Source organism: Tyto alba, unplaced genomic scaffold, assembly GCF_018691265.1.
Source record: "Tyto alba isolate M040663 unplaced genomic scaffold, T.alba_DEE_v4.0 Super-Scaffold_6, whole genome shotgun sequence".
NCBI lineage: Eukaryota > Metazoa > Chordata > Aves > Strigiformes > Tytonidae > Tyto > Tyto alba.
In genome coordinates this window covers 56300707-56327746 of record NW_024881327.1, presented here as the reverse complement: position 1 = coordinate 56327746, position 27040 = coordinate 56300707, and the positions used below count along the sequence as shown (strand labels likewise).

The 27040-nt window shown below is 69.8% G+C and overlaps 3 protein-coding genes and 1 pseudogene across 3 annotated transcripts in view; 3 read left to right on the top strand and 1 right to left on the bottom strand.

Annotated features, from left to right (window-relative positions):
* Nucleotides 1-13007, bottom strand: part of LOC116962489 (dedicator of cytokinesis protein 2-like) — a 77674-nt gene extending 64667 nt beyond the window's left edge. The window contains exons 1-17 of the mRNA XM_042807982.1: nucleotides 12965-13007; nucleotides 11390-11473; nucleotides 11234-11274; nucleotides 10952-11007; nucleotides 10747-10843; nucleotides 10524-10672; nucleotides 9879-10014; nucleotides 9600-9754; nucleotides 8818-8899; nucleotides 7591-7726; nucleotides 6185-6260; nucleotides 5644-5723; nucleotides 5001-5126; nucleotides 4759-4883; nucleotides 3983-4081; nucleotides 3379-3451; nucleotides 2379-2482 (exon numbers count right to left, since the gene is read on the bottom strand). Coding sequence (XP_042663916.1) covers nucleotides 2379-2482; nucleotides 3379-3451; nucleotides 3983-4081; nucleotides 4759-4883; nucleotides 5001-5126; nucleotides 5644-5723; nucleotides 6185-6260; nucleotides 7591-7726; nucleotides 8818-8899; nucleotides 9600-9754; nucleotides 9879-10014; nucleotides 10524-10672; nucleotides 10747-10843; nucleotides 10952-11007; nucleotides 11234-11274; nucleotides 11390-11473; nucleotides 12965-13007 — 1662 coding nt within the window. The remainder of the gene's footprint in view (nucleotides 1-2378; nucleotides 2483-3378; nucleotides 3452-3982; nucleotides 4082-4758; nucleotides 4884-5000; nucleotides 5127-5643; nucleotides 5724-6184; nucleotides 6261-7590; nucleotides 7727-8817; nucleotides 8900-9599; nucleotides 9755-9878; nucleotides 10015-10523; nucleotides 10673-10746; nucleotides 10844-10951; nucleotides 11008-11233; nucleotides 11275-11389; nucleotides 11474-12964) is intronic.
* Nucleotides 13008-15764: 2757 nt separating this feature from the next.
* On the top strand, nucleotides 15765-17940 carry LOC122154893 (annotated as a pseudogene).
* Nucleotides 17941-18562: 622 nt separating this feature from the next.
* Nucleotides 18563-22412, top strand: LOC116964901 (ATP-dependent RNA helicase DQX1-like). The gene is given in 11 exon segments (XM_042807983.1): nucleotides 18563-18684; nucleotides 18910-19285; nucleotides 19520-19759; nucleotides 19918-20017; nucleotides 20124-20282; nucleotides 20474-20665; nucleotides 20777-20902; nucleotides 21198-21388; nucleotides 21473-21583; nucleotides 21585-21664; nucleotides 21845-22412. Coding segments are annotated over 11 exon segments (1836 nt in total). The 5' UTR covers nucleotides 18563-18607; the 3' UTR covers nucleotides 22029-22412.
* Nucleotides 22413-22886: 474 nt separating this feature from the next.
* On the top strand, nucleotides 22887-26819 carry LOC122154921 (interleukin-12 subunit beta-like). The gene is made up of 8 exons (XM_042808228.1): nucleotides 22887-23204; nucleotides 23953-24084; nucleotides 24445-24514; nucleotides 24912-25133; nucleotides 25425-25533; nucleotides 25613-25794; nucleotides 25897-26045; nucleotides 26451-26819. Exons 2-8 carry the CDS (start codon nucleotides 24070-24072, stop codon nucleotides 26610-26612), a joined length of 909 nt encoding a protein of 302 aa, XP_042664162.1. The 5' UTR covers nucleotides 22887-23204; nucleotides 23953-24069; the 3' UTR covers nucleotides 26613-26819.
* The last annotated feature ends 221 nt before the right edge of the window (nucleotides 26820-27040 follow it).

Below are 27040 nucleotides of genomic sequence, written 5' to 3'. Positions count from 1 at the left end.
CGAGAAGGAAAGCGTGGGGGGAGGCCTGAGACATGGAGGACCCTGGGGCCAGGGAGCAGCACGCCGGGAATAAAACACGCACCTGAGCACGGCCGTGGGGACGGACACACAGCGGGACACCGACCAGGCGGCTGGCGCCGTCCCACGGCATCACCGTGACCAGCCCGGTGGCCAGGGTCTCTCCCCACGGCGGCAAAACAGACTATTCTGTCCCCTACTCTTAAACTGAAGAATTAGGACAACATTACATATAGGAGGACTCACTGGGGCAAATTTCTAAATGGCCTTTCCATTCTCATTTGCCAAACTGGGACACAGCGGCTGGCCGGAGCTGGCCGGACACGCAACGACAGACTACAGCCGTGCCGCTGTGAGCTCACCAGCGCTCGCTTACAGCTTGGCAACGGGGCATTTCTCCTTCCCTGCCTGCAGCCCTGCATGATAAAATCCTTCCTGCTGAAAGTCAGATGAAGATCACAAAATTGTTTGTTGTTGGCTTTTCTCTCCACCGAGCATACCCACGGCGACCAGCTGAATCGCAGGAGGCACTGCACTTCTTCCGGGGGCAGCTAAGCCCACGTAGGGTAAAATGGCTTCGTTTCAGACCTTTCTCAAGCAGCATGAGATCAAGAGGTCTGAGGATCTAAAAGCATATAATTCACATTCCTCTGGCAAACAGAGATAAAAATATGAAATAGCTTCTGACTCCCAGAATCAAGCCCCGGTGTTTGCCGGGAAGAGCAGGAGTCAGCTGGGGAGAAGACAAAGCGGAGCACGCTGGCTCTCACTTGCTTAGGGGCAGAGGACGCTGGTGAACGTGACGGTTCAGTGAGGGCAGCAGCAGCCCGTTAAGGAGAAAACACTTCCAAGAGGGAGGCGTGCAGGGTTTGAGCTGGCGAGTCCCGAAGGCGCTCGGTGCTCCTGCTGCAGCGCAGGCTGCGGAGGGGACGGTCCCCCGGCCAGCCAGGGACCGTGGCTGCAGCGCTGCAGGCCACGGCAGCGTTTAAAGAATTGGGGTGTTTTGCCCAAAAAGAACGGGGAGGAGGGACACAGTAACAAGTTCACCTGTGTAGGAGGAGGTGCTGGGGAAGAAAAGCACGGCGCTGGCCCCGTCGCCGGGCTGGGCAGGGCAGGGCACTGGGGTCCCTGCGCGACCGAGGTCGGGCACCACGAGGGCGGCGGATGAGGGCGGCGATGGCAGCGCCGGGACGGGGCGGGAGCGACCCTGTCCCGTCACCAAAGCGTGCCCGAGAGAGGACGGCTTGGGGAGGGCTGGCCCTGCCGCGGGGCGGGAAGTGGACAGGGCGGCCCTGGCACGGACGGACAGACGGCCAGCAGAGATCAGCGGGGCAGCGATGTGAGCGCAGGGCAGGAGCGCACCGGGGTGACACCGTGTCAGATCCACAGCACGGTCCTCCAACGTGGGACGATGGTGAGCACGCCTCTGCTGCCGGGACGTTATGTAGCTGCAGAAGCAGCGTCGGGGAGCTAAGAGGGAGATGGGGTGAGGAGGAGGAGGAACTCCTCCATCAAGCTCATGGAAAAGTTGGCTGAGGCCAGCTGCACAGCTGCTACAGCAGGCGGGAGGCAGATCTGCTCGTCCCAAGAAGATGCAGGGCTTGAGAAGGGAGATGTGTCTACCTCAAGTAACTGTGGTCACATCGTCAGGAACAGCAGGGATAATTAGAGAAAATGTCAGTTAAATACCAGAGCAGCCAAGGGGCTGAGGTGGGACGGTCACCTCCCGGGGAGGCTGGAGCTCCACTGCCAGCGAGGAACACTGAAGTGGCGCCGACACACAGAGAAAGTGTCCTGAGCTCGGCCTTGCAGCAGGGACCAGCTCGCAGCTCCCGCTCCCCTGGCCGCAGCCAGCCCCAGCACGGGAGAGGGGGACACCAAGTTCAAGGGGGTGTGGTGCTCACAGGCTCTGCCATCAGAGCCCACTCTGTTTTTCCCAAATAAACAGTGAATTTTCCCTCCTCATGTTCTCTCTCAGAAGAAAAACCAGGCAGATTTAGGAAGAAGAATGCTGGTGAAATCAGGTAAAGCGCAGCAAATGTCTTCATGGGGATGTTCTCTCCCGAGTCAGAAAAATTTAAATTACCTTTGTCTAAACAAAAGCTGTCATTTGCAAGGAAGCAGCACAGAGATTGGAGATGCTGTGTGCAGGGAGCTGTGGCAGGAGCCCCCACCACCAAGGACAGAAAGGATGGGAGGCAGGGAGGGACTGGAAACCCTCCAGGGGACTTTGGGTACGCGCCACCAGCGTGGCAGCTCTGGCAGGGACTGGGACCCCAGCCCCACGCCGCCAGCTGCCAGGAGAGCTGCCATCCTGCATCCTCCCCGCTTGGAGGGGGGGCCTGCCTGCCCCCCAGTACCTTGTACAGAACCAGGTCGTGCTCGCCGTCACGCAGCGTGGTGCCGTCTGGTCGCATCAGCTTCACGAAGGCCATGGAGAAAACCCGCTCACTTTTGTCTTTGGCTGGGGGAGACAAACGCGGGGCGAGGTGAAGCTGCCCTGGAGGAGCCCGGCTGGTGCCGCGGGCGGGGAAAGGGCAGCCCAGCCCGGGGCTCCTGCCCTCCAGGGTCTCCTGCCCTCCAGGGGCTCCTGCCCTCCCAGCAGCCAGAGCGGTCCGGGGCTGCGGGGAAATCGCTTTTCCTTCCCTGGAGCCCGCAGGCTGTGCCCCTGTGCAGCGAGCCCCCCGGGGCACCCGGGAGAAGCGGCTGTTTGGGAGCCCCGGAGGGGGCGAGATGGGGGAGACAGCAGTGGGGAGCTGATGTGGAGCCAGCGGAGCTGCCCGCGAGGGCTGCCCGGGCCCGCGGCCACCAGCCGCCGCCGCGGGAACAGGACAGGCTTGGGGCGGGCAGGATCAGGCCGCCGAGCAGCAGCCTCAGCTGCAGGTGTCCGCAGCGGCCCTGGGGAAGGTCCCTGCAGTCGCAGGACGAGCTGCACAACCTCTCATCGTGTGTGGTTTTCAGCTCCGCGAAGGCAGCGGCCGCAGCACCCCTGCGCCGGGGGCTGCCCGTCCTCCCGGCCCCGTGCCGCAGCCCACGGCCCTGCTGCCGCCAGAGAGCCACGGGATGCGGAGCGGGTGCTCCGGAGAGCCAAGCACAGGCACCCAGGGAGCGGCTGCTGGCAAGAGGCAGCGGGTTCCCAGGGGTCTGGTGCCTCACCACGGGCAGGGGGACTGAGCAGGACCGGGGAGCAGCTTCCTCCCTCCCACGCCTGAATCCAGCATCCCTGATGTGTCCCCACCCGGTGCGAGACGAGGACCGCGCACGGGGCCCTCCCGACCCTGAGCTGCAGACAGCCCACCTCCACCGCAGCCCTTGCTGGGAATGTTAGCGGAGGGAGACCTGAGGAAAGGAGATACTTACAGTCGCTGGAGGAGCGGTGCCGGAAGGTGAATCTCAGGTGGCTCTTGTGGACGTCTTCAATGGGAACAGCAATCTGAGAGAGAGAACGTGCGCCTGCGTGAGGACAGGAGGGCGCGGGCTGAGCGACCTGGCTGGCCAAGACCCCTCATATGCCTGGGCAAGGGCTGTGCTGAACTGCCAGTTGCTTAAATCCAAACCCACGTGCTTTCCTTTCAGTTAATGAGGCTGAGTTGGAGACAAAGGTGTCTGTGCAGGGCTGGGGGTGTCTGTCCGTGAGCCCGCGGGGAGAGGCAGGAGCGATGCAGGAGCACTGCCGTCGATGCAGCCGGAGCCCCTGCCCCAGCACAGCTCCTCGGCGGGGGCGGTGGGCATCGCCCCCCTCCTGCGGGTCACCCTGCATCTCCAGCCAGGGGCTGAGCCGTGACGCCAGCAGCACCTCCCGTCCTCCCCGAGCCAGGGACTTCGCCCCCTGAAAAGCTAGCCCTGGCGGGGGGTCCCCCGCCAGCAGCCCCGTCCTGCTGCACGGGAGGAGCGAGGGATGCAGCCTCTGGGGGCCGCAGCCCCTGTCCCACCTCAGTCCCCGCGCCCCGAGGCTGGTACAGACCTTCACCGTCTCCATCCACCGCTGGTGCCGCTGCTGGTAGTAGACCACAGAGCGGTACTCGCTGGCCGGCTTGTCCCCCGCGCCATGGTAGATCACGTTCTGCAGAGAGGGCAGCAGCAGCAGAAGAGATGCTTCGTGGCCAGAGTAAATAGACTCGAAGGACTGGAGAATTTTGCATCCCGTGCTAACCCAGGCCAGCCCCCGAGCCGTCCAGCCCCTGCCCAGCACGGTCACAGCTCGGCTTCCATTGCCCCAGAAGAAGGGCATTGTCGGGGACAGAGAAGGAGGTGGGGGCTGCGCCCCTGGACCAACCCAGTGGGCAATTCACAGCCTGTTCCCCAGGGGCCAGGTAAGAATTGCGTTTGAAATGAAAGCAAACACCCCGGAGAGAGAAAGTCAGTCTCAGGGTGAGGGGAGCTGGGTCCCAGCCTCCGCCCGCCCTACTGGCAACCCCCCAGTGCCTTCCCCCTCCTGCCTCTCCCAGGGCTGGAGAGCTGGGACACCCCACACCCAGGGACCTGCAGGGATGCCCAGGGGTTCTGGCCGTGCCCAGGAGAGGACAATCTTCTCTCTATCCCATCTCACCATTTTCCCAGATCTTTATTCTAAAGGGCAGCTTTAGGGGCTCCAGTAGCCAAAGAGGCTATTCCAGCCAGTTTGTGCTGGGCACCAACATCGGCACCGGCATGCTACGGAAGGAGCTGCTGCCTCTGCCTGAGGTGGGGTGATGTGGGGCACAGTCCCTCGCCCCGGAGCCAATCCGGCACCTGCCATACCTGCACCACGCTGCCCGACTCGTCGCAGACGCACACCGTCACCTCCACGTTCTTCTGCGTCTTCTTGTTGCCCTTGTCAAACTCGCCCTGCACCAGCGTCAGGTAGATGTCGTTCCTGACGTCTCCTGGGGGGACACTCCAGTCAGCGAGGCCAGGTCCCCTCTGCAGCGGGGCACCCCGTAACCCCACGCTGGGACCCCCAGAGACCATCCAGGGGTGGTCCAACCCGCCACCCTGCTTGCCTGGCATGATGACCTCCGGATAGCCCAGCTTGCGTGCCACCACGGTGCTGCGGTCCACGAGGTGGGGATGGTCCTTCCGCACTTGGCTCAGGTCTCCCCAGAGCATCTTCAGGGACACCCAGAACCCTGCCGGGACAGGGCGCGGGACGTCGGCCCCACAGCCTGCACCAGCTCGGCCCAAGCTGTGCCACGTCGTGCTAAGGGTGCCGGCCACGCGCATCTCCCACGGACGCAGCTGCCCTGCCCTGGGCTCAGCCCCAGATGCATGCGGGTGGGTGGTCGCTCCCAGTGACCCCCGTAAGGCTCCGATCCCTCTTACTGGGAGAATTAACACACCGAGCCCCAGATGCACCCAGGGTCAAACTCACAGCCCCATGGCTGCTGCGGTTTTTCAATGGGTGACAACATGCAAGGGCCTGGGGGAGGCAGCAGGAGGGGGCCCAGGGCTGGCCAGGGACCAGAGCGAGCCCCCAGACCCTGTGAGGAGTGTAATGGGGGGGCTGAGTAGCAGCCCAGGACCCTGAGCACAAGCAGCAGCTGCAGGGGAACATGGGATGGGCCGGGAAGGGATCTCACCTCGTCCTGCACCACGTACCATGGTGCAGAGGTGGCACACAGGGCAGGGGGGACGCAGGGGCTCTACCTTGTCCCTTGTGGTTGATGTCCTTCCCCTCCACTGCTTTCCTGATCATGTTGTGAAGGAAATCGTTGTCAGCAGCCACCCTGCAAACACCAGAGTGGGGCGATTCGGAGGAGCTCCCCGCCGGGCACACACGGGGAACCCCGCACCGCCAGGCACCGAGCACCAGCAAACCAAATGGCAGCCTGGATCCCGCTGCGGCTCCCCAGCCCACTGGGAGGGAGGTGTGGGACGGCACCCACAGCAGAGCAGGGACCCTGAGCACACGCGTGCCCCGAGGGGCGGGGAGGCAGAGCTCTGGCACAGCTTCCCTATCTCTGAAAATACCCCTTTTACTTCACGAAGGTCCTGGAGACGTCGTGTCCCAAGGATCCACAGTCCCTTTGCAAAGCCACCTTCAACGGAAATTTTTTTCCTCTTTGATCCTGGCACCTCCTGACCCCTCGCAGCCGCTGTCCCTGTGCCAGCCAGGCCTGTGGAGCACTGGTCCCCTGCCCACTGCCCCCCCACCCGCTGCCCCCCTGCCCGGCCCCACGGGACTCACAGGTGCACAGGGATGAAGTGCTGCTTGTCCTCGTCGCTCTCGCACTTCCCCTTGGTGATGTCCGTGATGTCCATCACTGCAGCAGCGCAGAGGCGGCACCGTGGGGCGGCTGCCACGGGCGCCGGCAGCCCCAGCCCCCAGCACCAGAGCCCTCCCCGCCAAAACCCCGCGGGGCCAGCACCCAGGACTGGCCCTGCTGTGCCCCAGCACGTGCACGGGGAGGTCCTCACGCCCCACCGAGACCCCTCTGCCACCCCACACCGGACGGCACCGAGCTGCACGGGGCTCTCCACGGACGTGCTACCAACACGGGCTGGGACCTGGCATCCCAGCACAGCTCACCCATGGGAAGCACGCCCAGGGGGGTCTGCAGCAGCACCAGCATCAGCCCCCAGTGCAGGGAAGGGTCCCGTGGTGGGGCACATCCCCAGGGCCACCCACCCCTAGGCTGGCTGGTCGGGGCTCGCACCTCTGGGGGAATGGCACACAGAGACAGTGCGGCCACACACAGGACAGTCACCACAAGTGACCTCAGAGCCCCAGGGCGGATTTTGGCCAGAATAAACCATATCCAGAACGTCTCCATCAGCCATGGACAAGGGCACCACAGAGTGGGCACCAGGATGATCCATCTGGCCCCCCCCCAGGAACACACTCAGCTCAGAGTGCAATTAGCCGCCAACATGCTCGTAATTCACCTGGTAATTTCTCTGTGGCTGAGGTCCTAGCACATGCTAATTAGCCAAGTAAAATCAATAATTTCCTAGCAAGCCCGTCTGATGGGGATCAATACCCAGAACAGGATCATGGGTTGAGGCAAAGAGGGAGAGCTCCCTGCTCTGCTCTGGAGGGACCAGGGCTGCTCCTGGGGACCCCTCCGGCAGCACCAGGCTGGGGGTCCCTGCACCAGTCCCTCTCCTCTGATGGGGAGGGTGCGTTGCATCCCCATGGGCCCCACGGCCACAGCCCCGGCAGGGCAGGGCCAGCCCGTGGGGCACAACGCGAGGACGGCCGGGGGAAGCGCTTGGCTCCGGCTGTCGCGGGAGCAGGGAGCCAAGGCTTTCCCGGCTGCCGGAGCGGCCGTGCCAGATGCCTCCCCGCACCCCAGCACCAGGCACGGGCAGGAGAGGCCCTGCCGGGTCAGGCTGGGGAGGGGGAGACAGGACAGAGAGCTTGGGGGGACGAGGCGAGTGCGGCCGTGCAGAGGTAAGGGAGGGTCGGGGTCCATGTGTGGGGTTGGGGGCTGCCTGGCCGGAGGCAGGAGCAGCCCTGGGGCGTTGCTACCCCAAACCACTGCACCCCACAGCCAGCGAGCCCCGTGGAGCCCGGTGGCCAAGACGTGGGTGCTGGCATGGGCAGCACTGGAGGGGTCTCCTCCCGGCACCCACGGCAGACCCTGCTCTCACCTGAGATGCCAAAGGGCCGCCGGAGACCCGTGCTGAGCTTGCGGCTGTAGGTGTCCCGGAGGTCCATGCGTCCCACCCGGATGATCTGGCACACCAGGAAAAGCCTCTCCCGCTTCAGGTCTTTGCTGCCCAGGTCCTGGGGGGGGGGGGGGGGGGTGCGGGGGATGGGGCCTGCATGAGCCCAGCACCGGCTGCACCACGTGCCTCTGTCAGTGACCAGGGGGTACCCGGGGCTGTGCGGGGGATGAACCCTCCTCCTGGCACCCCAACTCTGCCTTCAGGGGCCGAGGGGGACACCTGACTGAGGCCACTGTGCCCCGCAGAGGGGCTTGGCTGGAGGGCAGGCAGCCCTGCTGTCCCAGGGAGCCTGGGGTTCCTGTGCACCCCGGGCAGCCCCAAGCTCAGGGGGCAGGGACGGCGCTGGACTGGTGGACACCGACGGCCCCACGGGCCAGGCAGCACAGCTGAGGCAAGCACGCTGCCCCAGGAGGGAGCAGGTCTGACATGGTGTAGGACTTGGTGGGGCAGCCCTGCGCCCCAGCTCTGGGCACCCTGGGGGGGTCAGGCCCCACAGGTGCTGCCCTTGCCCTAGAACCTTCCCGCAGGGCTGCGGCACAGGGCAGGGTCACGCCGCAGCACACGGGGACACGCAGCCGACACCAGCAGCAGGCAGGGGTTGGAGGTGGGTGAGAGCCCAGGGGAGCTGGACTGCGGGGGCTGGAAGTGCTGATGCTGCTCATTAGCATTGATTTTCCCAGCTCATCTGCATATCGATGGCTCCGCTTGGGCCATCCTGAGGGTCAGCTCAGCTCTGCTGGTGCAGCGGGAAAAATGCTGGGTCAGCAGGAGCTGCCTGCGCCTCCTCCCACCCGCGGCCAGGGAGCGCCGAGCCCGGCTGCAGGCGAGGGATGGAGCGGAGATGGGGGCACAGGCACCCTGACAGCCCCAGAGACCCGTCTGCAGGGAGGGGAGGCCTCAAGGGGCAGCCCCACAGCGGGTGCCCATGGGAAGGAGCAGGGATTCGGCTGCTCACAGGGGCACACTAGCTGCAGCAGAGCCTCAGGGCCCCGCGCGTGGTGCTGGACGCATCCGAAGCGCTGCGGGGGGGGCGGGGGGGGCGGGGGGGGTGGGGGGGAACCTCTGCAGGCAGCAGGGAGGGCGCAGGCAGCTCTGTAGGAAGGCAGAGGCAGGCAGCAGCAGCGCGGCTCCCGAGGGCTCCGCGCTCACCGTGAAGACGGCCTTGAGGTTGTTGAGCAGCTCGATGTCCTGGGGGACGCCCGTGCTGGCCCAGCGGATCACGTAGTTCTCGCTGCGAGGGGGAGGCGAGGGGGTGAGGAGCCCATGGCGGGGGGCCAGGCACCAGCACAGCAGAGCTGGAGCTCAGCGTGTCCCTGCCGGGCAGAGCCTGCCGGCAAGCAGCCCACCAGCAAGCACCACGACGTGGGCTGGAGCGCTTTGGCCACGGGCAGGGCGCTGCCCCAACCCCGCCAGCGCCCACCGCGCAGACCCCTTGTCCGAGCAGTGGCCCCGGTCGTGGCACACGGACCGGCCCAGACTGGCCGTCGCCAGCAGCGGGAGGCTACCAGCCCAGCCTCTGGTCGGACACGCTCTGGGCACATCGGCACCGGGCTGCGCGGCTGCAGCGGTACCCAGGGTCTGGCATGGGCTGAGCCGGCACCTGCCCGCCGTGGACAGATCAGTGCAGGGCACCCGTGACGGGCCACAGCACGCCGGGCACGCACCACCCCAGGCAGGAAGAGCCACGGGATGTGACTGCACACCTTGCACACTTGCCAGCGAACCCTCCCGCTCTGGAGGACACAACCCTGCGGGAAGGGACGAGCCTCTTATCCCCCAGTGAGATGCACCAGCTCGTGCGCCAAGCTGGGCAAACGAGCGGGCTGGACAGGACCCCGGGGCTGGGCAGTGGGGTGCGAAGGGGAGGGGGCTGCCCTGCAACTGGGGGACAGGACGGGAGATGTGCAGGGAGCGTTGGGCCGGGCACCCACCTGATCATGCGCTGCTCGCCGGGGTCGTACAGCGCCATGAAGAGCTGCGCCTCCTCGCCGATGTGGCAGACAAAGTTGCGCACGCAGAGGTAGAGGCTGTGGGAGGGCGAAGCTGCCAGGCGGGCGCTGCAGCCCAGCGCGCTCTGCTGTGGGCTCTGCGGGGCACGAGGGCCGCTCAGCCCCACGGCTCGGCCCCACGGCACGGCCCCTGGCACGGCGTGGGGCGGCAGGCTGTCGGCACGGCGGGGTCAGTGTGCCGGGGCTGGCGCTGGCTCTCACCGTCTCCTCCTGGATGCGCTGCATGACGGTCTGCGCAGCTTTCCGGTGCGCCTGGAAGAGGCTGATGATGCTGGTCCTGTCGGGGTCCAGGATGTTTTCGTCCTCGTCCCGCACCACCAGGTCCAGTGCGAGGATCCTGCGGAGGCCAGGATGGGGTGAGGCAGGACCCGGTGCTCGGCTGGGCCAGGGGACACAGCTCTGTGCACCCCACCAGGACCCGCCTGCCCTTGCACGGGCATGGGCCGGCACGGGCTCTGGGGGTGCAGGCACGGGAGGGCACAGGACAGATCCTGGCGGGTCCTGGCCAGCACCAGAGCCCTGGCAAGGGGACAAGAGCTGGGCAGCAGCAGAGCTGCTCTCCTGCCCCAGCCAGGGCTTGGTGGCCATAGCCCTTGGCTAGGTGGCTTGCACACCCAGCAGCGCACTCACTGTCCCCGGCCGCCTCAGGACAGCCAACCAGGCCGGCGGGGACACAGGGTGCCCCAGAGACACCCAGCCAGGACGATGGGGACAGAGGGGCAGCCAGCCAGGCCGGTGGGGACACTGCAGCAGAGGGGCTGAGCGTCCCTTGGCACGGCACAGCCCGTGCCTGGGGCGGGGGCAGATGCCCGGGGGCCCCCCCCCACACTCCATCCCCGCTCTCACTTGTTGCCATAGTCGATCTTGCCGGTCACCTCCTTCTTGAGCTGCAGCAGCTCGTCCTTGGGCAGCGTCCCCGACAGCAGCTGCGAGCGCCGCTCCATCAGCTCGTACATCATCCGCTTCACCCGCCGGTACTGCTCCGTCTGCCCGGCCTGCGGGCAGCAGCGGCGGCGTCACCACATGGCCCCGGCCCCCTCGGACCCCCCCAGACCCCCCTGGTCCTCACCACGTAGAGCTGCTTCCAGATGGTGGCCCACTCCCGCAGCGTGGTGGTGATCTCCTGCACCATGGGCATCTCGGCGGGCACCACGCTCTCCTCCGCCCTGGGGAGAGGCGCAGGGAGTCCTGGAGCCCCCCGGCACCGCCCAGGCCCCCCGAGCCAGGCAGGACAATGGGGACCACCCCCCCGTGTGCCCACGGCCGGTACCTACCCTCTGCGCTCCACCACAGCACCCTTCAGGTGGATGAGCGAGGCCGGGAAGATGCCCTGGGGGAGCCGTAGCCGTCAGCACCCGCGGGACAGGCCTGGCAGGGTGCAGCCCACCCCGGGGGGGGCACGGGTTGGGCCCCCCCACCAAGGGTCCCGCAGAGGGTCCCAGCCTGGCCATGCCACAGGGTGCCCGGTGTCCTCCCCCCCCGCAGGGACAGGGTGAGCCACCGGCCATGTCTGCAGCCCCCCACGCGCCTCGGCCCCCCAGCAGCCCCTCACCTACCCGGGCAGCTCTGTTCCTGAGCGAGTACCCGTGGTACCAGCCTGCAAGGGGGGGATGCCATCAGCCGGGTGCGGGGGGGACCTGGCAGCCCGCGGCAGCGCAGCCAAGAGAGGGTACCCAGCCCCGGTTCCCCCCGGGGCTGCCGGACCCCCTTACCCTCGGAGGCCTGCAGGATATGCACCGTCTCCCCGATCTGCAGCGGGAGGTGATGCTCGCTGGTGCGCGGGAAGTTCCAGACGGCTGCGGGGAGAGGGGCCGGGAGCTGTGAGTGGGGGCCCCTCACCCCGAGCAGTGCCATTCGGCGCAGCGCGCCCCACGGCCGGCAGCCCCATGGGAAGCAGAGCCACTTCAACCGGCACTGCTCAGCCCCAAGAGACAGTGCAGGGTCCCAGCCCCACACAGACGGCGTGAGACCCCCCAGCAGGCACGGTGCGAGGCAGAGGCAGAGGCAGAGCAGCGCTGGCCGCAGCGGGGCTGGGATGGGGAAGGGACCCCAGATCCCAGGAGAACCACAGCACAGCCCGCACGGTGCTGGGCACAGCAGGAGCCGTCAGCTCCCCCTCCTCCAGCACACAGGGGTCCCCTGCCCGGGGTCCTCCCCGTCACGCTGTGCCCGGGTGCCCAGGCACGCAGACTGGTCCCTGGGGCCACTGGGAGCCGGTGGCGGGGGCAGCGGGGCGGCAGGAGCTCGCTGGTGGCCACACGCTTCCTGCTGCGGCACCAGCTGCACCGGCCCGGGCTGCGGTTAGTCCTGCCGCTATTTCTGGTCCTGGGGACAGTGACAGCTCTGTCTGGAGGAGGCAGCCCCGGCTTGGCCCCAGGGCCGGCTGCACCCTGCGCCGGGGGACAGTCCCCTCCAGACATGCCTGCACCCGGGGGGGTCCCTGCTAGGACGCTGCCTGTACCCACCACCAGCCCGGCCAGGGCCAGCTCATGCTGCAACACCCCCAGACCCACGCAGCTCCTTGGGACCCCTCGTGCTGGCCCCCACACACCTTGCAGCACTGAGAGCCCTGAGGTCCCGCGGGACCCCTCCTGCCACACCACACAAGGACCCTGAGCCAGCCCAGACCAGCACCTGGCCCCAGTGCAGGCTTGCTCCCCTCCGGCCCCTTCCCACCCCCCAGGCCCCCCCCCTTGCAGGACGGATAGTGCCCGTCAGGCACAAGCAGGAGCCAAGACGAGCCCCTGCTCCCCACGCTGCCCAGGACCCCCGCTGGGGCTCAGCCGGTGCTGCGGGTGCTGCCAGTGGTGCAAGGGGAGGGCGTGGGAAACGGTCCCCGTCCAGAAAGGGGAAGAGGCGCAGGGCCGCATCCTGTGCCAAGCCCGCCGCCCCAGCGCTCTGCCCCCAGCCCCGCTCAGCCCCACAGCTCCCCATCCCCACCCAGCACCAGCCACGAGCAGCCTCTGGGCGTGTGGGTCCCGCGGACCCCTGCCCCGTTCAGCCCCTCGTCCCTTGGGCCACCACCCCCCTGTTCATTCTTGCACCCACCGGCCCACCCAGCCCCAGCACCGTGGGGACCCGGCCCCCGCCTCGCACCACTACCAGCCCCACCCAACCCAGCACCGGTGGCACAGTTCACCCTGCAAGCCCCACGCCATTGCCCAGCCAGCATCGCCTGCCCCTCTCCACCCCACTGCCACAGGGCCACCGTCAGCGTCACCCCAGCCATCAGCACCCCATCCCACCGGCCCCGCACCCCTCCGGCGAGCCCCGAAGCCTGCACTCACCCACGCCATACTTCTCCTCCTTGGTGGGCAGCCACGGTGCCATGGCCAGCTGCGCGGAGGGGACCGGGGCCCTGCGTGGGGCGGCTGCTGGTTCCTCCTGCCGCGCTCCCCAAGTCACGTGTATCTCACCGGCTTGTGCAAACCTCCGCTTCCTCAACGCGCAGCCGGGCGCCGCGGGGACCCACCCGACCGCCCCGTGCCCCCCGACGTGCCGGGGCAGGGGTGGCGGGGACAGAGCCCCCGGGACCCCGCCACGCCGCCCACCCAGCGTCCCAGGCTCGGGTGGGTCGCTGGGTGGGATGGGGCTGCTGGTCACCAGAGATGCTGCGGCACGGCGAGCCCCTCTGGCTGGGCACCGGTGCCCAGCAGCCCACGGGGCTGGAGCCCGGGGCACGGAGCAAGAGCAGCTCCCACCGCCCCACAGCACGGGAGCCGTGCGCTCGGGCCAGCTGCACCGCTCCAGACCAGCACCGCTGGGACGAGGCCTCTGCCGCCATGGCCAGGGCTGGCCCGTCCCCGTCCCTCGGGGCACGAGGCTCGGCGGTGCCAACGCCGGCACGGTGCACGGCCGCAGCCAGGCTCCGCGGGTCCGTCCCCAGCCCGCCGCTGCCTGCAGCACCCGGGCGCGGAGCGGAGCAACAGTTCAGCATCGACCACTTCCTTCCTCCCGCCGGCTGCACACCCCGGCCAGCCTGCACCAGTGGGGACTGGACGCTGGTCCCCCATCCCCGCGCTGCCCCGGGACCCCCGTCCCCCCCAGACCTGCTCCCGGCCTGCCGCAGCCAGGCTGCAGCTCTCGCAGTCTGTAACCGCTTCACCAACGGCCCCGTTGAGGCAGCGTCAGGCTCCTTCCCCACACTGCCCACACCCCCACCTCGCACCCACCCTGCTCCAGGGTCACCCCTGGGTGCAGCTCCCCCATCCCATGGGTCACCCCTGGCCCCACCACAGACATCCCCGGCCCAAAGGCAGCTCCAGGCAGCCCTCCCAGACCCGTCAGCCTGAGGAAGAGGGGACGGAGGGGACGGGGAGCCCCCCAGAAAGGGAGCACGAGTGGTTTGGGGTGAGCCACCGGAGCTGGGTGTACAGCGGAACCCAGGGGCAGGGAGGGGGCTGGGAGGGTTTAAGGGCCCCCCAGCACAGAGAGCGGGAGGGGATAACCGGGGATAATCACTGCTCTGCCCGGGGGTCTGCTCCCGGGAGGCGGCACCACCGGCAGAACACGCCGGGGCAGCACCGTGGGGCCGCAGTGGGGACCCTCGATGGGGGAGAGCTGCCACCACCCCTCCGCGGCAAAGGCCAGGGCGTGCAGCCATCGCCGCGCCATCGCCGGCCGGCCTGCACCGGGGCTCACGGCACCAGGCTGGCTGAGGCCAGGTCAGGCGGCCGCCGCCACGGCACGGCGTGACAGAGCACGGCATGGCGTGGCACAGCACGGCACGCTGTGGCACACGGATGGCGTGGCGTGGCACAGCACGGCACGCTGTGGCACACGGACGGCGTGGCACAGCACGGCACACCGTGGCACACGGGCGGCGTGGCACAGCACGGCACACCGTGGCACACGGGCGGCGTGGCACAGCACGGCACGCTGTGGCACACGGACGGCGTGACACAGCACGGCACGCCGTGGCACACGGACGGCGTGACACAGCACGGCACGCCGTGGCACACGGACGGCGTGGCATGGCACAGCACGGCATGCCGTGGCACATGGGCGGTGTGGCACAGCACGGCACACCGTGGCACACGGATGGCGTGGCACAGCACAGCACGCCGTGGCACATTGACGGCGTGGCACAGCACGGCACGCCGTGGCACACGGGCAGCGTGGCACAGCACGGCACACCGTGGCACACGGGCGGTGTGGCACAGCACGGCACACCGTGGCACACGGGCGGTGTGGCGTGGCACAGCACGGCACACCGTGGCACACGGGCGGTGTGGCACAGCACGGCACGCCGTGGCACACGGGCGGTGTGGCACAGCACGGCACGCCGTGGCACACGGATGGCGTGGCACAGCACGGCACGCCGTGGCACATTGACAGCGTGGCGTGGCACAGCATGGCACACTGTGGCACACGGGCGGCGTGGCACAGCACGGCACGCCGTGGCACACGGATGGCGTGGCACAGCACGCCGTGGCACACGGGCGGCGTGGCACAGCACGGCACACCGTGGCACACGGATGGCGTGGCACAGCACGGCACGCCGTGGCACACGGGCGGCGTGGCGTGGCACAGCACGCCGTGGCACATTGACGGTGTGGCGTGGCACAGCACGCCGTGGCACACGGGCGGCGTGGCTCACCCGTGGCTGCGAGGGCAGAGCCGTAACTGCGGGCGCATTCAGAGCTCGGCTTTCCGCCGCGGCCGGTGCTCCCGGTCCCCGAGTCCCGGGGGCAGCCGGTGCCCGGCGCGGCGGCAGCTCCGTGCCAGGGGCGCGTGCCGTCCGCCGGTCCGGCAGCTCCACGTGCCGCCCCCCCGGCCCCCGCCGGTGCAGCGCGCCGCGGGATGCCCAGCGCCGGTGCGGGATGCCTGGGGACTCGCACCGCGCCTCCGAGCGGGGGGGGGGGCGAGGCGCGGCACCCGAGCGGCTGCTCCGTACAAAGGCGGCGGCGCGGAGCCGTGCGGGGAGCGGGGCGGCCGGGGCCGGGCCGGGCACCGGGGGGCTGGGGCCCCGTTCCCCCGGTGTCGGCGCGGGGAGGGGGGGGGGCAGCAGGACCCAGCGGAGCCCGGCCCGTCGCCACGCAGGCAGGGCGGTGCCTAGCAACGGGCCGCGCGCTGATTGGCGGCCGCCGGCGGGGCCACGTGACGGCGCCGCGGTCACCTGACGGAGGCCCGGGGCCCGGCCCGCGGCGGCGGCGCGCGCAGGTGAGCGGCGTCCGGGCCGGAACCGGAACCGGAACCGGAACCGGAACCGGAGCCGGGGCCGGGGCCGAAGCCGAAGCCGAGGCCGCGGCTCGAGGGCCGCGCTGGGCACTCGCCTTCGTCCTGGGAGGTCCGGTCCGGTCCGGTCCGGTCCCGTCCCGGTGCTCAGGAGCCCCGTCCGGTCCCGCCCGTCCCAGCCTCCCCCCGGCCCGTGCCATTCGTGTCCACCTGCCCCCGCGCCCCGGCCCGGTCCCCGCTCCGCGCCCGGTCCTGCCGCGCTCTCCCCGGTGGCTCGGCCCGCGCTCAGCCCGCCGCCCGTGCGTGTCCCCCCGCGGTGCCCCCCGACGGTCCCCCCCCCTCCCCGCCCCGGTGGAACGGCACACGGTAGGCTGCCGCCCGGGGGTAGCTCAGCGCCGGGCTCCCGCCCCAGCTCCTGCCTGCCCTCGCAGCACCGGTGCCGGCATTCCCGCCATGGCCGGCTGCGGGGCCCCCGGCTCCCCGCCACGGCAGAGCCGCCCTGGCTCCGTGCTGGAGGAGGAGGAGGAGGAGGAGGAGGATGAAGAAGGACCCAGCCCTGGGCTGCGACGGCGACCTGGAGGTGAACCCCTACGACGGGCTGCCCTTCTCCTCCCGCTACTACGAGCTCCTGCGGCAGCGCCGGGAGCTGCCGGTCTGGACCACCAAGTACAGCTTCATGGAGCACCTGGAGGGCAACAGCGGCATCGTCCTGGTGTCCGGGCCCCCCGGCACGGGCAAGAGCACCCAGGTGAGCGGGGGGGCCGTGGTGGGGGCCCGGCACAGGGCTGCGGCACCGTTGGTCTCTCCACAAGACCGCTGCCTCCCCCGCCGGGGCTGCGTGTGGATCCCACGCCCGTGGGAGCGAGCCACAGCCCCTGTGGCACGGGAGCCACCAGACCCTCTCCCCTGCCCGGACAGCGCGGGCTGGCCCTGCGCGGCGTTACCGGGGGCTGGCAGGCACTGGGCCGTGGGGGAGCGGGGAGGTGGGCGCCTGTGGGGCTGCGGGCAGGAGGCACGGGGACGGGGCTGTGACCCAGCAGCGGCTTCCTGGCCCCGCAGCAGCGTCTGAGCTTGTGGGGGGACGTGGAGGGGGGTGGCAGGCCCCGCAGGGCTTCAGCTGCACCGCGGCGCCTTTGCCACTGCGGCGAGCCCGGCGTGGGGCCAGGCAGCCGCACGCCGGGATGTGCCAGGGCAGGAGCTGGGGCCCCGGGCAAAATCTCGGCACGAGCCGGGAAGTGCGGCCGCGGCGGCGCAGGGAGCGGGAAATGGGAAACAGCCGCTCCCTGGAGCTGGGCCCGGCGGCGGTGGCAGGTCCCGGGGGTGCCCCAGGGGAGCTGGGCCTGCCTGACAGCCCCAGTGCAGCCCCTGGAGACGGCATCACGCAGACTTTGGCCGGGGGAGGGATCACCTGGAGGCCGCGGGTGGGGCTGGGTCACTGCGTGGCAGCTGCCGGCCCCGGGGGCTCTCAGGGTGCTGGCACTGGGCTCGGGGCCGCTTGCCCAAACCACCTCCCTTGGGCGTCACCCCGCTGCAGCGCAGGGCTGGGTTCAGCCTATGGCCCACAGGGTGCCGGGTTTGGGGAATAAAGCCCTTGTGTGGGCCCTGGCCCGGCCCCAGGGCCGGGCTGGTGCTGGGTGCAGGCACCCTGCCTACAATCCCTGCGGGGCGCCGGGACCGCCGTGCCCCGAGCAGGCCAGGGGACGTGACTCGATCCACGTGGAACATCTGCTCCTGCCCTTTGGTGCGCCAGCACCCCGCAGACGCGGTGTTTCCACCCAAAGTGGGAAGAGCCGACGCAAAGCTGGGTCCCTTCACCGTTGTCGTGGCCGAGGGCTGTCCGCACCCCGTGCCGCCGCCCTCGCCGGTTTTTGCAGGGAGGGAGGGTGCAGAGCTGTGCACGGAGCCGCGGCCGAGCGCACGCAATCCACGGGGCAGCTGTGGGGCCGGGCGGAGGAGCAGAGCAGGCTGCACGCGTGTGTGACCGTGAGCTGGGCTCTGGCGGCAGCCCCTGGGCAGGAATCCCGTCATCCTTCTGGCCCCGCGCGAGGACGCTCGAGCCCCTGCCCCGGACCTGCGGCTGCTCTGAGGTCTGGGCGCTGTTGGCCATCGCCTAGTCCAGCTGCCTCCCCGCTCCAGGGCTGACCAGAAGTTAAAGCTCATTAATGACATTGTCCAAATGCCTCTTAAGCCCTGGCAGGCGTGACCTGGGGGCCCGGCTCGCCCTGAGCTGGCAGCTCCAGCGAAGGCAGCGCAGCACGTACCCCCCCCCCAGCCCCATCTTTCCTGGGGAGTCAGAGAGGATTGTTGTCCTGTGTCCTTAATGCAAGAGCTGGGGCCGTGGTGTCCCGTAGCAAGGCAGGAAGCTGCTGGGGGGCTGGTGACACAGGTTACTGGGACTCAGGAGTGACGGTACGGGGGAGGGAAGGTCCCGCCTGGCTGTCGGGTGCTTCTGTACGGCCTCTGGTGCGGGAGATCCCACGGCTGGATCTCAGGGGGCTGCTGTGGGGAGGGTCCCCCTGCCCTTCTCGGGGCGGGCAGAGCGGGCGCTGCTCCACGATGGGGAGGGGAATGTCCCGGCACTTCTGCCCGGGGCCCGCGCTGTCCCCGGGCCCTGACCGGCGTTCTGTCCCCGCAGATCCCACAGTGGTGCGCGGAGTACGCCCTGTCCCTGCAGTTCGCCCACGGCCTGGTGGCCTGCACCCAGCCCCACAGCCTGGCCGCCCTCAAGCCTCTCCCTGCGCGTGGCGGACGAGATGGACCTGAACCTGGGCCACGAGGTCGGCTATTGCGTCCCCCACGAGGACTGCTGCACCACCGAGACCATCCTCAGGTACCGGGGGCCCCCGCGGGCTGCCTGTGATGGGAGAGCTGCTCGTGCCGCGCTCTAATCCCGCTGAGCTCCCCGGCCGCAGAGTAATCTCTTAATCCAGCCTGGCCTCGTCGGGGGAGCGATGAAGTGGGGCTGGGGTGGGGAGGGGGCGAGGCGTGCTCCCACTGCGGGGGTGCAGCCCGCAGCGCCGGGGGTCCCCACGCTGAAGGGGCCGGCCCGCGGCAGGTACTGCTCGGACGAGATGCTGCTGCGGGAGATGACGTCGGACCCGCTGCTGCGGCAGTACGGGGTGGTGGTGCTGGACGAGGCGCAGGAGCGGACGGTGCCCACCGACGTGCTGCTGGGGCTGCTGAAGGACGTGCTGCGCCAGCGCCCCGCGCTGAAGGTGGTGGTGGTCACCTCGCCGGCCATGGAGGAGCGGCTCCGCGCCTTCTGCGGGGACCCCCCCGTGGTGCGGGTGCCGGGGCCAGGGACCCCTCCCCAGCTGCTCTACAGGGACCCACCGGCCCGTGGGCGCGTCGCGGCTGCCTGCCAGGCTGTGCTGGACATCCACCGGCGGCAGGAGCCCGGCCACATCCTGCTCTTCCTGGCCAGTGAGCAGGTGGGCTGCGGGCGCCCCGCGGCTGGGCTCCCGAGTGGGATGGGAGGTTTGGGAGATCCCTCTCAGCCGTGTGCGGGGAGTCCTGAGGGCTGCGGGGGATTCAACTGCAGGAGCTGGGGCTCCTCTGCCGAGGGGCCGGGGGTCTTTCCCCGCAGGGCACAGCGGAGCGCCCTGTCCTGGGGATGGGGCCGCTCCGGGTGTCCGTGGGCATCACTTGTGTGTCCTCCCCCACAGGAGATCACCGAGTGCTGTGGGGCCATCCAGACCGAGGCCGTGGCGCTGAACCCGGGGCTGGGCCCGCTGCTGGTCCTGCCCCTGCACCCTGGCGTGGGCCGCGCGGCGCAGAAGGTGTACGAGGCGCTGGAGGAGGGCGGCCGAGAAAGGCGAGTGGTGGTCACCCACTGGCTCGCGGACTCGTCCTTCTCTCTCGGGACCGTGCGCTTCGTCATCGACTCGGGGCTGGAGCTGCGCAGCGTGAGTGTGCGCCGAGCGGGGGGCCTCGCTCTGCTCTGGGGCGCAGCCGGCAGCGTCGTCCGCCCGTCCCGGGCCCTGGGGGACGCTGCCCCGGGGACGCGGCTGGGAGAAGGCGGGGGCTCATTTGCGGGTGTCCCCTCTCATGGCCTCACCTGCAGGTCTACAACCCCCGCATCCGGGCAGAGTCCCAGGTGCTGCGGCCCATCAGCAAGAGCCAGGCAGAGTCACGCATGCAGCGAGCCTCGGGCAGCCCCCCAGGTGAGACCCCCTGCCTGGGCATCCCCCAAATACGCCTCCAGCTCCCCTGCCTGCGCTTGCCGCCCTGTCCCCGGGCCCCGTCCCTCTCACAGCCCCTCTCCCGCAGGCACCTGCCTGCGCCTCTACTCAGAGGCCTTCTATGAGCAGCGCCTGCCCCCCAGCCCCGCGCCCCACGTCAGCGAGACCAGCCTCAGCCGCCTCGTGCTGCTGCTGAAGCGCCTGGACATCGCCGACATGGGCCAGTGCGACTTCCTCGACCGGCCAGGTAGTGCCCGCGGGGTGCAGAGGGGCTGGGCACGGCGCCGGGGGGGCCGGAGCAGAGGGCTGCGACCGGGGGGGTGCTGGAGGCTGGCCGTGGCCGTCACGGCAGCCTGGGCTGTCTCTGGAGAGGGGCTGGAGGGTCCTGTGGGTGCAGGAGGAGGGTGGGCAGGGCTGCCTGCTGACGTCCTGCCCCAGCCCCCGAGTCGCTGATGCAAGCGCTGGAGGACCTGGACTACCTGGCCGCCCTGGACGATGACGGGAACCTGTCGGAGGTGGGGATCATCATGTCGGAGTTCCCCCTGGACCCCCAGCTGGCCAAGGCGCTCATCGCCTCCTGCGAGTTCGACTGCGTGGAGGAGATGGTCAGCCTGGCCGCCATGCTCACGGGTACGTGCCGAGGGGCTCGGAGCCCGCGCTGCTGCTGGCCCCCGGGGAGCCAGCACCGGCAAGGGCAGTGCTGGGGGGCACGTGGTGACCTGCCCTCTGCGCCGTCCCCAGCTTCCCCCTGCTTTGTGCCCCCTTCCACGCACGTGGAGGAGGCCGTGACCGTGCGCCGGCGGGCCCTGCTCCACCCGGACGGAGACCACTTCACCCTCATCAACATCTTCAACGCCTTCCAGCAGCGTGAGTGCCGGGCAGGGGCTCGACTGCCGGTGGGCTGCATACCCCCGCGGGGTCCCACAGCTCCCTCGCGTGTCCCCTGCTCCTCTGGGGAGCACGCACTGCAGCCACGCTCGTGACCCCAACCTGGCCGCGAGGGAGGTTCCCGTCCCCACTGCGTCGAGGGGGTGCAGTCTGTGGGGCGGGCAGCACCTGGTTTCGTGGCCCGCGAGCCCCCAGCCCAGCCAGGCCCCGGTTCCGCGCGGGGTCTCTGCTCGCCCAGGCCTGTCCCCGCGGTGCTGACCCCCCTCTCCCCCAGACAACGCGGACGAGAGCTGGTGCCGCAAGCTCGCGGTGAGCGGGGAAGCACTGCGGCTGGCCGGCGTCGTGCGGGCAGAGCTGCTGGACGTGATGCGGCGCATCGAGCTGCCCGTCTCGCCCCCCGCCTTCGGCACCGACGCCAACGTGCTCAACATCCAGCGAGCGCTCATCTCCGGCTACTTCCTCAAGGTGGGCCCGGGGGCTGCGAGGGGCCCGGCCGCGGGGCGGGGGTCGTGCCAGCCAGCCCCGCTCCCCTCCCGCTCCGCTCCCCAGGTGGCCCGGGACATTGATGGCTCCGGCAACTACGTGATGCTGACGCACAAGCACGTGGCCCACCTGCCCCCCGCCTGCTGCTACCTACTGCGGCAGCCCCCCCCAGCGCCTGCCCCCCTGGGTCCTCTACCACGAGTTCACCATCTCGCAGGACAACTGCCTCCGCGTGGTCTCGGAGATCCAGCCCCAGATGTGAGGACCTCGGATGGGTCGTGCCCGGGCTGCGTCCCTGCGTGGCTCCGGAGCTGGCGCTGGCCTGGGAGCACAATGCCTGACCCGGGGGGCAGTGGGAGACTGTCCCCGGGCAGGGGGACTGCTCCAGGGTGGCCCCCGGGGCTGGCTACCCCTCCCTGACCCCCCCCATCCCCGCAGGCTGGTAGAGCTGGCACCCCAGTACTACCTGAGCAACCTGCCGCCCAGCGAGAGCCGCGACCTGCTGATGGAGCTGCGGGAGAAGGTGGTGGCCGTGGAGGAGGTGCCGGCAGTGCCGGAGCCGCGGGGAGAGGCAGCGGGCGCGGAGGAGGATGAGGAGCGGGAAGCCTGTGTGCTGCAGTGAGCTGGAGCCACCGCAGTCCCCGCGTCGGGGCCACCTGGGCTTGGCTGTGACCACCGGGCACGGGAGAGTCCTGGGGAGGCAGCGCTGCTGGGGGGGCCGACCCCATCCCCAGGGACGCGCAGGCACAGCCTGGCACTGCCACGGTCACGGTGCCAGCGGCCACGGGACCGGCTCCCGCCATCTCCCCTGGGCACAGAGCCCGCTTCGGGGGAGCGCCGGCCCCGGGGAGTCGTGCAGGCCCTCCCCGCCCGGGCTCCTTCACCCCGGGGGCTGCCGTGGGGCTGGGGCCACTGGCCCTGCCTGTCCCGCTCCCCCCACGCCACGGGGAGCAGGGGCCGAGGGGCCACGTGTGGGTCTCTCCTGTATAAAGTTTTGTGACCTTTACTCCTGGCCTTGCGTCTGTGCTTGCAGCTGAGGGGGGCTCGCGCTGTAGAGGGGTCCGGTGAGGGTGGGCTCCATCCCACCCCGGGGTCCTGCCTGCACCCCTGTGGGACAGCTCTGCCCCCCAGCCTCCCCTCTCCCGGGGGTTTCTGAGCATGAAGCGTCTCTGGGCTTGCTCACCTCCCTCCTCTGGTTGTGGGTAGCGTGCCGCTGCCCCAGGACAGGCCGAGGGGCAGCCCTGGCCTTTGCGCCAGGTCTTCCCCGCTGCGGTCAGGAGCTTTTCTGCAGAAGTGGAGGGGAAGCTGCGGTGGGGTGGGCGGTAGCTTGGATGTGCAGCCAGCTCCTCCTCCCCCCGGGACAGGACAGGGCACGGGTGCTCCCCCCAGGGAGCGGTGTCCCCCCTCCTCAGGGCCCCCTTCCTCCCTTGGGGTCCCCTCCAGCTTTCCAGCAAGTCCCGCTCCTCTCAGCCCTCCCTGACACCGCAGCCAAGGGCTGAGCTGCTTCCTGGTGGGGCCGGGGGTCCCAGCGTGGGTGCTGTGCTCCAGAATGGATCCCTCAGCGCAGGGCTGCTCCACCCTGGCTGCTGACCCCTCCCCTGCCTCCCACCTTCCCCGCCCCTTTCCTGCCCGCAGCCCACGCGTGGGGGGCTCCGCTGTTCCCGGGAAGGGGCCCGGAGGCTCCGCTGCCACATCCCTGCCGCAGCACCTCGAAGGTCGGGTGGAAAGTGAGGGCCGGGCGTCCCCACAGCCTCCTCGGAGCCCGAACTTCCCCTTCGCTTTCTAGGAACCCCAGAAAGTACGTGAGTGAGAGCAGCGGGGCACAGGTCGTGCCTCCCCACCCTCCCCAGAGCGGGGCTGCCTGCCCCCCCTTCCCTGGGCCGGGGCCCGGTGTGGGTTCAGGGGCTGTGCCCGGCCAGGCTGAGTGGGGCTGGGGATGGCGAAGGGGGGGTTGGTGGCTGTGGCTGCCTCTGTCCCTGTGTCCCTGTCCCCCCCCACAGCAACCCACGGGACGAGCAGCTGGGGCAGATGCGTGGCCCTGGGAAGGGGCAAGACAGCTCGTGCCTGGGTGGGTGCTGCACCCCGAGCCCCTGCAGGGACCCGCTCGTCTCCTGGGGGACCCACCGCAGCCCAGTGGGCCCGGCACTGCTCCTGCCCCTCCCCGGACCCCTGGGACAGGCGCTGCTGGACCTCGGTGGTCCCATCCCCGCTCCCCCCCACCGCGGGGGGCTGCGGGGGTCCGTGTGGCGCAGTGATGTGCAAACCCTACGGCCAGTCCTGCAGCTCAGGACCACTCTGCAGGAGCTGGGACCACCCTGGGCTCCGGCACTGTCCTGGTGCCCAGCGCTGCCCCTGCGCCCAGCGGTCCCTGGGAGCGGACCCCTCCTCACCGCCCCGGCGATGCCCTCGGCCGGGCAGGGCAGTGGGTCCCCAGCGCCCCCCAGCCTGGGAAGTACCCGTGGTGAGTCCCAGCAGGGCTGGGGTCAAGGGCTGAGCATGGGGCCTGGCTCGCAGCTCCACCCAGAGCAGCTTTCTCCTCTTCTCAGAACTGTGATGCTTCTGTGGTTTGGCTTCACCTTGGGGCAGCCCCACAGGGTCCCGTCTCAGTATAAATCCAACCTCCTGCCGGCCCCCAGCCCACATTGATCCCACCGGAGCAGCGCATGCCACGCAGGGAGGTAAGCACGGCATCGGGGCTGCTGGGGGGGCACTTGCACTGCAGGTGTTTAGGCACCAGGGAGCCCTAGGACGGTGCTGGCACCGCAGACCCCTGCTCGGGGGGCACCCAGTGGGGCCATGGTGGGAAGGGTCGGGGTGTCGCATCGGCTGCTGGCCCTGTGCAGGGCTCCCCCCGCACTGCATCGCTCCCCCTCCTGCCTGACCCAGCTGTCGTCCCAGAGCTGAGGGCTCTGCCCTTGCTGGTGCTGCTGGCTGCATCCCAGCTCGGCCGGCTCCCCTTCTCCTGGGGTAGGGCTGGGCCCCCTCCCCGGCACAGGGCTCCCCTTCCCCTTCCCCTACTGCTGCCCTTCCCCTCCCAGATGCTGGTGCTGGTGGGACTGGTGCTGTGCCTCACTCCTGCGGACGCCCTGACTGCCTTCCCCCCAAAGTGTGAGTCCTGCCCCATGGGGGAGACACCCCTGGGGAGAGGGGGGAGACTGCAGGACCCACACAGCAGCTGGAGGGAGGAGGGAGCACCCACATCCCTCTGATACGGGGTGATGTGAGCCTGGGCCGGAGCAGCTCTTCTGGTGGGGTGGGGGGTTAGAGGATGAGCATGAGAGCGATGGCGTGGGGTGGGGGGGGGATGTGGGGTGAGCAGGGGGATGGATGTGGGGTAATGGGGCAGGGTGGGATGGATGGGGGGTGTGGAGGCAGGGCGGGGACCACGGGGAAGGCGGGTATGGTGCGTCAGGACAAGGGGGCACCCAGCCCCGTCGTGGCGTGGGGAACGGGCTGCCCGCACCACAGCCCATCTCTGACCCCGGTCTCTGCCTCTCATCTCCAGTTCAGGTGGGGAAAGTGAACGGGAACGTGGTGATAAAATGCAACACCTCGGAGCAGCGAGTGACCTGGACGCAGAACGGGGAGCCAGAGCCCATGGCCGAGCTCGTGGCCGAGGGACAGACTCTCACCATCCTGGGCTTGGACCTGCCGGCTGCGGGCAATTACAGCTGCTGGGCCGGCACCGTCCTGCTGGACACCACCTACGTGGTGGTCAGCGGCACCCGTACGGGGGGGCTGGCACAGGGGGGGCTGGCACGGCTGGGCGGGGGACCCGGGGCTGAGGGAGCAGGGGGCGGGTGGGGGCTGATGGGGCGAATGCAGGGAGTTGGGAGGATGAAGGCAGGCTGATGCTCGTGCGTCTGCAGATGTTCACGCTGTGGGGTGACCCGGGCAGGGCTGTGTGGGTCTGGGGGGAGCCCAGCTGCAGGGGCAGCCTCACCTGTGCCGTTTGGGGAAGGGGCACCGCTCCCAGCCCCGTGCACCCCCCCGAGCCATTGCCCCTCGGCCCCGCCAGGCGAGGAGGGGATGAACGTCTCCTGCCAGGCTGAGTCCTACCGCGGCTCCTTCCACTGCTCCTGGACCGGCCCCTACTCCGCCGTCTTCCGTGCCCGCCTCACACGCAGGTGGGTGCCCCGGGGATCCCCCCCAACCCAGCCCAAGCCCCGTAACCACCCCACCCTCACACCTGCCTCCCCCCTGCAGCGACGGCTCCTTGGGGGAGTGGGTGCCGGCGGCCAGCCACCACGGCCGGTTCAGTGCCAGCTTTGTGGATCCCTCGTTCTGCCCCTTTGCCGAGGAGCTGCACCCGCTGCAGCTGCAGCTGGAGGGGCTCTCGGACACCTCCTACCTCAACTTCTCCATCCACTTCTTCGTCCGTGACATCGGTGAGCTCCGAGCGGCGGTGCTGGGGTTCAGGGGTGTCCCGTGAGGGGCTCACCCCCAGGGCTGGGCAGCGCTGCCCGTGCTGAGCCCCGCTCTGCCCGCAGTGCGGCCCGACCCGCCACAGGAGCTGACCGTGCAGCGCCGGGGGGAGCAGCTCCACCTGGCCTGGGCCCCCCCGGCCTCCTGGCCGCTCCCCCGGTCTTACTTCGCCCTGCGCTACTGGCTGCAGTACGAGCTCCCCAACGGCACCCAGGTAACTGCGGGATGCCCGTGCCCAGCCTGCCCCCGCCCCGTGTCACCCCACATCCTCGCTCCGCTGCGCCCACCCTGCCCCAGCCTCTGCTCTTCCCTCCGCCCGGGGCTGCCAGTGGGAGCGGGGACTTGCCAGGGGCTCAGCAATGTCCCCCTCCCCGCTACACCGCTTCCCTCCTTGGGGCGGGGAATTGTCACTCCTGGCTGTCGCCTCCGCTGCCCCCCCCCCCCCAGCGCTGCCCACGCCAGGCAGCGTCACTGCCTGGTGTCCCCCACTCCTGAGCCCCCAGCGCCAAGCGCTGCTCCTGCCCTGTCCCACCTTCCCCGCAGCAGTGCCCGTGCCGGCTGCCCCCCCGCCGCGGTGCCGGGGTGCTCCCCGAGGCCGCGACCTGCCCCCGCTTTGCAGGTTGACAAGTACGTGGAGGGCGCGGAGGAGACGCGGCTGCGGGCGCGCGCGCGGCGGGTGCGCATCAGCTGCCAGGACCCCTACGCCAAACCCGCCTGGAGCCCCTGGACTGCCTGGCAGGGCGTCGATGTGACCCAGCAGCGCCAGCTCCGAGCGCGCTGACCCCAGCACGGACGCCCCCCCCTTCCCCTTCGCACCCGTCCCCGACCCCCACTGCACCTCCACGTGCACGGGCACACGCAGGGCGGGGGGGCTGGGGGGCACCCCCAGGTGCGGCAGCCATAGCCCCCCCTCCACCAACCTTCCCATTCTCTTGTACGGTTTGGAAGAGGCTTTTGGTCTCTGTTAAAGAGCTGGGCTTGGCTTTACTACAACAAACCTCGGTTAATCTTTGTGTGGGGTGGGGGGCGTTGGGCCGCCCGGCCTCCGCGGGCTCCAGCTGGGCGCTCCGCAGGCAGGGCTCCTGCCTGCCCTTCTGCTCAAGGTTCCAGACTGGCCCCTGCCCCATGGCGGGGGTCACAGGCTTGTGCAAGGCCCCCGCTGCCCCACAGCTCCCTGAGGGACCCGCCCGCTCCCTGCCAGCGCTGGGC

Bases quoted from the DNA above. Each gene is read 5' to 3' on its own strand.
- LOC122154921 (XM_042808228.1), top strand. The intron at 25,534-25,612 runs GTGGGTGCCCCG...TCCCCCCTGCAG, and splicing joins CGTGCCCGCCTCACACGCAG to CGACGGCTCCTTGGGGGAGT. The intron at 26,046-26,450 runs GTAACTGCGGGA...CCCGCTTTGCAG, and splicing joins AGCTCCCCAACGGCACCCAG to GTTGACAAGTACGTGGAGGG.